General features: G+C 42.1%; 1 protein-coding gene across 2 annotated transcripts in view; it reads right to left on the bottom strand.

The window, feature by feature from the left end:
- SLC12A5 (solute carrier family 12 member 5) overlaps positions 1–12,219 on the bottom strand; it is a 124,177-nt gene that overhangs the window by 17,985 nt on the left and 93,973 nt on the right. For both annotated transcript variants that reach the window (XR_013213348.1, XM_077251695.1), the window contains exons 19-20: positions 12,025–12,194; positions 10,258–10,389 (exon numbers count right to left, since the gene is read on the bottom strand). Coding sequence is in view for 1 of the 2 variants with exons in the window: in XM_077251695.1 (XP_077107810.1) it covers positions 10,258–10,389; positions 12,025–12,194 (302 nt within the window). In the remaining variant the exon portion in view is untranslated. The remainder of the gene's footprint in view (positions 1–10,257; positions 10,390–12,024; positions 12,195–12,219) is intronic.

Genomic DNA, 12,219 nt, shown 5'->3' with positions numbered 1-12,219 from the left:
TGGGCGCATGGCAGAGCTCACAAGGGAAGGAGCGCCATTTGGAATGCAGACTTAGATGGATTGGTCTGCAGGCGTCACGTTGCATTTGCAGAGCCCCTGATGTAACTAAACAGTAGAAACCCCCCACAAGTGACCACATATTGGAAACTAGACCCCCAAGGAACGTATCTAGATGTGTTGTGAGAACTTTGAACCCCCAAGTGTTTCACTACAGTTTATAACACAGAGCCGTGAAAATAAAAAATCATTTTTTTCCCACAAAAATTGTTTTTCAGCCCCCAAATTTTTATTTTCCCAAGGGTAACAAGAGAAATTGGACATCAAAAGTTGTCCAATTTGTCTGGAGTACGCTGATAGTTGGGGTAAACCCCTGTTTGGGTGCACGGGAGAGCTCGGAAGGGAAGGAGCACTGTTTTACTTTTTCAACGCAGAATTGGCTGGAATTGAGATCGGACGCATGTCGCGTTTGGAGAACCCCTGATGTGCCTAAACAGTGGAAACCCCCAATTCTAACTGAAACCCTAGCCCCAACCCCAACCCTAGCATTAACCCTAACCCTAGCCCTAACCCTAATGGGAAAATGGAAATAAATACATTTTTTAAATTTTATTATTTTTCCCTAACTAAGGGGGTCATGAAGGGGGGTTTTATTTACTTTTATAGCGTTTTTTAGCGGATTTTTATGATTGACAGCCGTCACAGACTAAAAGACGCTTTTTATTGCAAAAAATAGTTTTTGCATCTCCACATTTTGAAAGCTATAATTTTTCCATGTTTTGGTCCACAGAGTCATGTGAGGTCTTTTTTTTTGCGGGACGAGTTGACGTTTTTATTGGTAACATTTTCGGACACGTGACATTTTTTGATCGCTTTTTATTCCGATTTTTGTGAGGCAGAATGACCAAAAACCAGCTATTCATGAATTTCTTTTTGTGGGGGCGTTTATACCATTCCATGTTTGGTAAAATTGATAAAACAGTTTTATTGTTTGGGTCAGTACGATTAGAGCGATACCTTATTTATATCATTTTTTTATGTTTTGGCACTTTTATACGATAAAAACTATTTTATAGAAAAAATAATTATTTTTGCATCGCTTTATTCTGAGGACTATAACCTTGTTATTTTTTCGCTGATGATGCTCATGTCGGCTCGTTTTTTGCGGGACAAGATGACGTTTTCAGCGGTACCATGTTTATTTATATCCGTCTTTTTGATCGCGTGTTATTCCACTTTTTGTTCGGCGGTATGATAATAAAAAGTTGTTTTTAGCCTCGTTTTTTTTTTTTTTTACCGCATTCACTGAAGGGGCTAACTAGCGGGATAGTTTTCTAGGTGGGGTCGTTACAGACGTGGCAGTACTAAACATGTAGACTTTTATTGTTTTTTTTATTATTTAGATAAAGAAATGTATTTATGGGAACAAGATATATATTTTTTCTTTATTTAAGAATTTTTTTTTTTTTTTACTTTACAACATTGCCCCGGGGTGGGCATCATGTTATAGGGTCAGATCGCTGATCTGACGCTTTGCACAGCACTGTGTCAGATCAGCGATCTGACATGCAGGGCTGCAGGCCTACCAGCGCTTGCTCTGAGCAGGCGCTGGTAAGCCACCTCCCTGCAGGACCTGGATGCAGCCCCGCGGCCATTTTGGATCTGGGGCCTGCAGGGAGAAGAAGGTAGGAGAACCTCGGAGCAACGAGATCACATCTTGCTCCGAGGGTCTCCGGGAAGCACGCAGGGGCCCCCTCCCTGCACGATGCTTCCCTATGCAGCCGGAACACTGCGATCATGTTTGATTGCAGTGTGCCGGGGGTTAATGTGCCAGGGGCGGTCCGTGACTGCTCCTGTCACATAGCGCCGGATGTCAGCTGCAATAGCTGACACTCGGCCGCGCTCCCCCCGTGAGCGTGGCTGATCGCATATGACGTACTATCCCGTCACTGGGGATTAAGTCCCGGTCACCTTGACGGGATAGTACATCATATGGGATTAAGGGGTTAATGGTTGTCAAGATGTTTTTTCCTGAAATTCTGTGCCCATTTTTCTCCACACATACACACATGGTCAAAATTGTTGGTACCCCTCCTTTAATGACAGAAAAACCCACAATGGTCCCATAAATAACTTAAATCTGACAAGTAATAATAAATAAAAAATCTATGAAAATGAACAAATGAAAGTCAGACATTGCTTTTCAACCATGCTTTCACAGAACTTTTATAAAAATAAAACTCATTTACTAGGCCTGTACAGAAATGATATTACCCTTAACTTAATATTTTGTTGCACAACCTTTTGAGGCAATCAATGCAATCAAACGATTCTTGTAACTGTCAATGAGACTTCTGCACCTCTCAACAGGTATTTTGACAAACTCCTCAAGAGCAAGCTGCTCCAATTGTCTCGTGTTTGAAGGTTGCCTTTTCCAGATAGCATGTTTCAGCTCTTTCCAAAGATGCTTAGTAGGATTTAGGTCAGGGCTCATAGAAGGCCACTTCAGAATTGTCCAATGTTTTCCTCTTAGCCATTCTCTGGTGTTTTTAGCTGTGTGTTTTGGGTCATTATCTTGTTGCAAGACCCATGACCTGAGACTGAGACCAAGCTTTCTGACACTGGGCAGCACATTTCTCTCTAGAATCCCTTGATATTCTTGAGATTTCATTGTTCCCTGCAGAGATTCTAGACACCCTGTGCTAGATGCAGCAAAGCAGCCCCAGAACATAACAGAACCTCCTCCTTGTTTCACAGTAGGGACAGTGTTCTTTTCTTGATATGCTTCATTTTTCCATCTGTGAACATAGAGCTGATGTGCCTTGGCAAAAAGTTAAATTTTTGTCTCATCTGTCCATAGGACATTCTGTCAGAAGCTTTGTGGCTTGTCAACATGTAGTTTGGCAAATTCCAGTCTGGCTTTTTTATGATTTTTTTCAACAATGGTGTCCTCCTTGGTTGTCTCCCATGAAGTCCGCTATGGCTCATACAACAACTGATGGTGCGATCTGACACTCATGTTCCTTGAGCTTGAATTTCACAATTAATCTGTTTAGAGGTTTTTCTGGGCTCTTTTGTTACCATTTTTATAATCCGTCTCTTTGATTTGTCATCAATTTTCTTCCTGCGGCCACATCCAGGGGGGTTGGTTACAGTCCCATGGATCTGAAATTTCCGAATAATATGTGCAACTGTAGTCACAAGAACATCAAGCTGCTTGGAGCTGGTTTTATAACGTTTACCTTTAACATGTTTGTCTATAATTTTCTTTCTAATCTCGTGAGACAACTCTTTCCTTTGCTTCCTCTGGTCCATGTTGAGTGTGATACACATCATGTCACCAAACAGCACAGTGAGTATCTGTAGCCCCATATACAGGCACACTCACTGATTCCAAAATTGTAGATACCTGTGATGCTAGTTAGCGGACACCCCTTGATTTAACATGTTCTTTTTGTCACATTATTTTCAGGGGTACCATCATTTCTGTCCAGGCCTATTTCATGAGTTTTTTTTTTTTTTTTTAAATTCTGTTAAAGCATGGTTGAAAAGCAATGTCTGACTTTCATTTGTTCATTTTCATATATCTTTATTTATTATTACTTTTTTCAAGTTATTTCTGTGACCATTGTGGGTTTTTCTGTCATTAAACGAGGGTTACCAACAATTTTGACCACGTGTGTACCTCTGATCTTTGTGGCCAAAGAGTTCTATTTTACCCTCATCAGTCAACAGGACTTGTTTCTAAAATGTTTTTTTTTTGCATACTTCTGATGATGAATTTTATGGTGAGGAGGCAGAAGAGGTTTTCTTCTGATGACTCTTCCTTGAAGGAAGGACCTATTTGGCAGGTGTCTCTGAACAGTAGAACAACATACCACAACTCCAGAGTCTGCTAAATTTTTCTGAAGGTCTTTTGCAATCAAGCAGGGGTTCTGATTTGCCTATCTTGCAATTCTACGAGCATCTCTCACTGAAATTTTGCTTGATCTTCCAGTCCCTATCTTGAATTACACTGTTCCTGTTAACTGCCATTTCTTAATTACATTGGGAACTGAAGAAACAGCAACTTAAAAACACTTTGCTATCGTCTTATAGCCTTCTCCTGCTTTATGGGCCTCCATTTTCAGAGTGCTAGGCAGCTGCTTACAAAAGCCCATGGCTGCTGTTTTTTTGGCATAAGGTTAGAGGAGCCTGGGTTTTAATAAAGCAGGGAAATTTGCATCACCTGGCCTTTAGTAAAGATGATAGAGAACAAGTCAAAACCCTAGCAGGGTAATCATGGCCTGAAACTTTGGTCAAAGTTATCTGAACACAGAAATCTCCAAGGTTGACCAAACTGTTGCATCATCCCGTTTTCTTTTTTGTAATTTTTAAAATGAAAAAAAAAAATGGCACAGTTTTGTGCACCTCTGAAAAGAAGGACTCCGCTGAACAGAGGCCAGACAGAGTCCATTGTAATGCTACTGCCTCATTATAGTGAATGGATCCTTCGGGGGTTTCATCTGATTCATATCATTTAGAAATTTAGATGGAAACCCTGATGTAAATGCTCAGTGTAGAGCACAGGATAAATGTGATTCAAAATGTTATGAAAAATCTTCCCAATAAAAGCTTCAACTCAATCCACATAAAAAAGCAAGTTACCACTCCGTCATCTGTTAACTGAAATATAGGGGGCTTGCACGCTACTGGTAGCACGATTTCTCTGGAAAAGCACTAGGGCTCCTCTCCCCCCTTCCCAAGTAAAATCCAGCGAATTCTGCGCTCCCAAATCCAAATGCCCTCCTCCCTTCTGAGCCTCACAGTGTGCCTAAACCACATTTAGGGTCCACACCTTTGGTATTTCTGTATCAAAGATAGCCCACTTAATTTACAGATGCATGTCTCCCGAACCACGAACTGGGCATAATGTATGGCCACTACAATGTACTGGGCACTACACTGGCATATTTTCACTCTGCAACATCCACTGCTGCTTGATTCTGGGAAAACACTGATTAAAGTCAAAATTGTAGCTACACCTGTACATAAATTCCCAGAGAAGAAGTTCCAAAATGGGGTCACTTGAGGGGGATCCTGCTCTTTTGGCATTTAGGGTCTTTGTATATGGAGTCTGCAAACTATTCTACGATAATTTCCATGATCACCACCTCCCCTCTCTCTATCCGACCACCATCTGCTCACTTTCTCATCCCTGTCCTCACCGGTCACCCATGTCCAGCAACATGCGCACCCCCGCAGAAACCTCGCACACCTAGACACCCACACACTCTCTGACTATCCTACCACTGGCATCCATATCCTCACTCCATGACACAGACAGTGCCACTGCTTTCTACAATGCCACTCTTGCATCAGCTATTGTCACGGTTGCCACTCTTGTTCATGGCAGAGTGCGACGTATCAATTGACAACCCTGGCACAATAACACCACTAAAAAGCTCCGGCAAGTGTCCAGAGTTGCAGAGTGGCACTGGAAGAAAACACATTCGCAAGACGACTTCACTGCATTCAAACAGGCAACACTCGCTTTTAAATCTGCTCTCACCTCTGCTAAACAGGCCTACTTCACAACCCTCATATCTTCCCTATCCTACCACCCCAGTTATTCAAAACCTTTAACTCCCAAATCCTCCGCCCCCCCACTGCCCCCTCCAACCTCCCGCATCTCTGCTGAGGACTTAAGGTACCGTCACATTAAGCGACGCTGCAGCGATAGCGACAGCGATGCCGATCGCTGCAGCGTCGCTGTTTGGTCGCTGGAGAGCTGTCACACAGACCGCTCTCCAGCGACCAACGATGCCGAGGTCCCCGGGTAACCAGGGTAAGCATCGGGTTGCTAAGCGCAGGGCCGCGCTTAGTAACCCGATGTTTACCCTGGTTACCAGCGTAAAAGTTAAAAAAACAAACAGTACATGCTCACCTGCGCGTCCCCCAGCCTCTGCTTCCTGACACTGACTGAGCTCCGGCCCTAACAGCACAGCGGTGACGTCACCGCTGTGCTTTCACTTTCAGTTTAGGGCCGGCGCTCAGTCAGTGTCAGGAAGCAGAGGCTGGGGGACGCGCAGGTGAGCATGTACTGTTTGTTTTTTTAACTTTTACGCTTGTAACCAGGGTAAACATCGGGTTACTAAGCGCGGCCCTGCGCTTAGTAACCCGATGTTTACCCTGGTTACCAGTGTAAAATATCGCTGGTATCCTTGCTTTTGCTGTCAAACACGGCGATACACGGCGACCTAGCGACCAAATAAAGTGCAGACCTTCTAGCAGCGACCAGCAATTTCACAGCGGGATCCAGATCGCTGCTGCATGTCAAATACAGCGATATCGCTATCCAGGTCGCTGCAACGTCACGGATTGCTGGCGATATCGCCTAGTGTGATGGTACCTTTAGCCACACACTTTAAAAATAAGATCAACCAGACAAGGCAAGTCTTCATTGTTCAACTACCACAACCCCTTTGTATACCAGACCAGTGCCCAAACCCCATAACCCCCCTATCCAACATCACTAAAGGGGGGCTTAATTGTCTCCTCTCCAAATAGCACCTCACCACCTGTGCGCTCGACCCCATCCAACCTCCTCACCACCACTCTTATCCCATCTCTAACCCACCTATTCAGCCTATCACTAACTTCTGGTACCTTTCCTTCTGCTTTCAAACATGCCACAATTACGCATATCCTTAAAAAGCCAACCCTCGATCCAACTGCTATGTCCAGCTATCGCCCAATATCGCTGCTCCCATTCGCTTCCAAACTCCTGGAGCAGCACGTTCACGCTGAACTTTCCTCCCACCTCTCATCTAACTTGCTCTTTGACAATCTACAATCTGGTTTCTGTCCCATCACTCAACTGAGACAGCCCTGACCACAATTACTAACGACCTACTTACAGCCAAAGCTAATGGACAATACACTGTACTCCTCCTTCTAGACCTGTCCTCTGCTTTTGACACAGTTGACCACTGCCTCCTACTACAGATCCTCTCCTCCTTTGGCATCAAAGACCTTGCCCTATCCTTGATCTCCTCATCCCATCTCCAGTCCATCCTTAACTCTGCTGCACGACTAATTCATCTCACTCCTCGCTACTCCTCCCCTTCCCCCCTCTGCAAATCTCTTCACTGGCTCCCATTCGCTCAGCGTATCCAGTACAAATTACTAATACCTACAAAGCCATCCATAACCTGTCTCCTCCATGTATCTCTGAACTAATCTCTCATTATCTTCCCTAACGTAATCTCCGGTCCTCCTAAGACCTCCTTCTCTCCTCCACACTTATTCGCTCCTCACCCAATCATCTCCAAGACTTCTCCTGAATATCCCCCATCCTTTGGAATTCTTTGCCCCAACACATCCAACTACCAACCACATATGGATCCTTCAGACTGAACCTGAAAACCCACCTCTTCAGGAAAGCCTACAGCCTGCACTGACCCCGCTGCCTCCTCACTACTACTGAAGCTACCGCCTCACCAACACCGGAGCTCCTGCAACCCTCAACCTATTGTCTCCTTCCCCACCATCCTGTAGAATGTAAGCCCGCAAGGGCAGGGTCCTCGCCCCTCTGTATCAGTCTGTAATTGTTAGTTTGCTTACTGTAAGTGATATCTGTAATTTGTATGTAACCCCTTCTCATGTACAGCACCATGGAATAAATGGTGCTATATAAATAAATAATATTAATTTGTTCTCCAAAAGTCAAATATCGCTCCTTCCCTCCCAAGTTTTGCCGTGTGGCTAAGCAGAGCTGTGCAGCCACATATGGGGTATTGGTACGTTCAACTGAAATTGTGTGACAAATTTTAGTGTCATTCTTACCCATTTCACATTGTGAAAATGTGAAATTTGGGGCTAAAACAACATTTTTGGCGTACACAGGTAAAATTGCACAGCAAACTGAGAGCCATTTTTTCATATTAACCCTTATCAAAATTGGAAACTTGGGGCTAAAACAACATTTTAATGGTAAAAATGTAATTATTCTTTCTTCACTGCCCAATGGTATAAAATTCTATGAGGTGTCAACTTGCTCACTGCACCCCTAGATGAATTCATTGAGGGTATAGTTTGTAAAATGGGGTAACTTATGAAGGGGGTTCTGCTGTTCTGGCACCTTAGGGACTCTGCCAATGTGATATAGCACCCTCAAACCATTCTAGCAAAATCAGAATTCCAATATGACGCCTCTTCCCTTCTGAGCTTTGCACTATGCCTCAAAAGTAGTTTTCATCCACATATGGGGTCTTGGCATACTCAGAAGAAACTGCGCAACAAATTGTACTGTTCATTTTTTCATATAGTATTATTTGAAAGTTAACCCCTTCATGACCGTGGGATTTTCCGTTTTTCCGTATTCGTTTTTCACTCCCCTCCTTCCCAGAGCCATAGCTTTTTTATTTTTCCGTCAATTTGGCCATGTGAGGGCTTATTTTTTGCGGGACGAGTTGTACTTTTGAACGACATTATTGGTTATACCATGTCGTGTACTAGAAAAAGGGAAAAAAATTCTAAGTGCGGTCAAATTGCAAAAAAAGTGCAATCCCACACTTGTTTTTTGCTTGGCTTTTTTGCTAGGTTCACTAAATGCTAAAACTGACCTGCCATTATGATTCTCCAGGTCATTACGAGTTCATAGACTCCTAACATGACTAGGTTATTTTTTACCTAAGTGGTGAAAAAAAATTCCAAACTTTGCTAAAAAAAATAAAATAAAAATTGCGCCATTTTCCGATACTCGTAGCAACTCCATTTTTCATGATCTGGGGTCGGTTGAGGGCTTATTTTTTGCGTGCCGAGCTGGCATTTTTAATGATACCATTTTGGTGCAGATACGTTCTTTTTATCGCCCTTTATTGCATTTTAATGCAATGTCACGGCGACCAAAAAAATGTAATTCTGGCGTTTCGGATTTTTTTCTCATTACGCCGTTTAGCGTTCAGGTTAATGCTTTTTTTTTATTGATAGATCGGGCGATTCTGATAGTGGCGATACCAAATATGTGTAGGTTTGATTTTTGTTTTATTGATTTATTTTGATTGGGGCGAAAGGGGGGTGATTTAAACTTTTATGTTTTTTTTATTTTTTTCACATTTTCTTTAACTTTTTTTTTTAACTTTTGCCATGCTTCTATAGCCTCCATGGGAGGCTAGAAGCAGGCACAACTCGATCGCCTCTGCTACATAACAGCGATCATCAGATCGCTGCTATGCAGCAGAAAATCAGGTGTGCTGTGAGCGCCGACCACAGGGTGGCGCTCACAGCTACCGGCGATCAGTAACCATAGAGGTCTCAAGGACCTCTATGATTACAATACTGAAGCATCGCCGACCCCCGATCATGTCACGGGGGTCGGCGATGACGTCATTTCCGGCCGCCCGGCCGGATGAGGTAGTTAAATGCTGCTGTCTGCGTTTGACAGCGGCATTTAACTAGTTAATAGCGGCGGGTGAATCGCGATTTCACCCGCCGCTATTGTGGGCACATGTCAGCTGTTCAAAACAGCTGACATGTCCCGGCTTTGATGCGGGCTCACCGCGGAGCGCACATCAAAGCGGGGGTCCTGACGTCGGACGTACTATCCCGTCCGACGTCAGGAAGGGGTTAAAAACTTGGGGCCAAAGCATCATTTCAGTGAAAAAAATTGTAATTTTATTTTACTCTCTTAATGGTATAGAATTCTGTGAATCGCTTAAAGGATAAAAATGCTCACTACACCCCTAGATAAATTTCTCAAGAGGTATCAATTGTAAAATGGAGTCACTTGTTGGCATCCGCAATCTAATTAAGCCAACAGAATTCAGTTTGCGCACCTTCCCTTCCAAGACAGTAATTTTCTTCTATATAAGGAGTATTCTAGCATTCAGGAGAAATTGTACAACAAATTGTTCAGTTCATTTTCTCCTGTTACCCTTGTGAAAATGAAAAATTTGTGGCAAAACCAACATTTTTGTGGGAAAATGATTTCATTTTCATGGCTCAATGTTATAAAATTCTCTGAATATGGGGACACTTGTGGGTGTTTTCCACTGTTTAGGTACATCAGGGCCTCTGCAAACACAACATGGCGTCCACTATCTGTTCCAGCCAATTTTGCACTCCAAAGGTCAAATGGTGCTTGGCCTGATCAGGAAGGTGAAAACAGGCTCGGGCTGAAGGGGTTAAAGAGGATTTATTATGGAGTCAAACTTACAAGTTTCCCATGCCTCTTTTCTACATTTATATTTATTTAGAATGCAAGTCATGATAACTTACCATTTCTACTACTTCAACTTCTGCATTAATTCTTAGGTGGTATAAGAAAGTGGTTAAATCCTTTTTCATCTGGATACTGTTGTCGTCCATTTGTGCCACTGTGAAAATCCGCATTGTACATCTCCTCCAAACCTTAGTAGACAACGATGCATGACAATTATGTGTTTGATATTATTTAAAAGATATCATAGTTACCGTACATTCATATGTACTGATCTGTGAGATTGTTTCATATAACTTGTCTAAACAAATGTTTACATATTTTCTGAACTGAATATGAACGAGTGCAAAGTTCCCTACTTTGAGTTTATTATTGATGCAACGGAAAAGCCCTATTTTCAGTATCCATATCTTCAAGGTTCTTTTTTTTTTTAATGAAAAAAATGGCATTTGTATAGCTAACTCTTTATCCTGTTGAATGAAGCAAGTAAATTGTTATTATTGCAATAAAGATCCATTATACATTAAAAATGCCTAAAATAAGATGGTTATCTAATGTGTCTTGATATTTTATGTGTCTGCAAAATGGAAAGTTAAGTTGCAGTATCTGCTACTGTCTTGGTTGAAATGTGAAAACTGGATCTACTCAGCATAGAAATAGGATTAGTAGCACCATATTCTCAACCACAGGACAGGATGTACTCATATTTGGCAGGAAACACATCCTCCATTACCAGTTTCAAAGAAATATCATGCTCCACAAATCAGTTTCATTTGCAACAGTCATTTGCCCTAGACAACTTTGTGATGTTGTCCTTAGGCCGGGGTCACACTTGTGAGTGCAATGCGAGAAACTCGCGAGTCTCTCACATCAATACCCGGCACTACCGCCAGCACTCGGGACCAGAGTGTCCAGCTGCATGTATTTCTATGTAGCTGAACGCTCCGGTCCGAACCGCCGGTGGCAGTGCCGAGTATTGATGCGCGAGTTTCTCGCATTGCACTCGCAAGTGTGACACCGGCCTTACAAGCAAAGTTGGGAATGAAAAAATAAATATTTGAAGCTGGAAAACAAAAAAGTTGAACTGGACAAACAAAGCAGAGTCACTGATTCATATCACTGGAAATCCCGATCAATGGACCAAAACATCTAAATCCATAAATAAACATCTTTAGTTCTACATAAAATGCCTTGAGTAAGAATTGGACAGGTTTCTTTGGGCTTGTTTTTTTTCTTTCCTTTGAAAAAAAGTAATTTCCAAATCGCTGCAGGAAGCACTGCCTAAAGTATCTCTACCTCCTTCTTACTGAATTTGCCTAAGGAGTGAGTTAATATTTCAGTAAAAGTAAAATTAGCTCTAATGCATTAAAACAAGCATTTGTTCTGTTTTACATTACATATTTGAAATCATAATATTGTACCGTAAAACTCAAAAATCTCTATTCAATTTGTTTTGAAACTAAAAATTATTTATTCTTATTTGTAAATTAGCATGTCTTGATTGCATTGTTTTCAGAATTGTTTTCACATAGATGCAATCAGTGTATCCCCCCTTCTTAATTTATGGCAGATAGTCATTTCAATGTGGGAAGATTCATTGAAACTCTACTCTACTTTCAGGAATGTTTGAAGATTCTTTGTGAACCTGTCGGTTATGGGTAATTATGCAATTAAGTTTGATTACAGAATAAATGTAAGATGAATGTCTTGTCTAAAAATAACATGCTGATACATGGCTTGATTAAAGATTAATATAATAAAAACACATGGATTCATGGGTCAAACGTTGAAATATGCTTACAGTATTATTGTTCCCAATTGATTACCTTGTGGTGACGCAGAAGGAATGGCAAGAGCATCAGCATACCACCATCATGGACAACCCACCAAACATCAATATTGCCTTCAGAAAATCTTTCCTGGTTTCCAGGGAACATTGCCACATTTTTGGTGGCAATTAAAGCCAAATGAGCCGCAGTAGTTTCCCTCACAAGTTCTGTAATAATAGAAAATGAAGCGGC

This window comes from Ranitomeya variabilis, chromosome 4 (genome assembly GCF_051348905.1).
Source record: "Ranitomeya variabilis isolate aRanVar5 chromosome 4, aRanVar5.hap1, whole genome shotgun sequence".
NCBI lineage: Eukaryota > Metazoa > Chordata > Amphibia > Anura > Dendrobatidae > Ranitomeya > Ranitomeya variabilis.
This window is presented reverse-complemented; position numbering and strand designations above follow the sequence as displayed.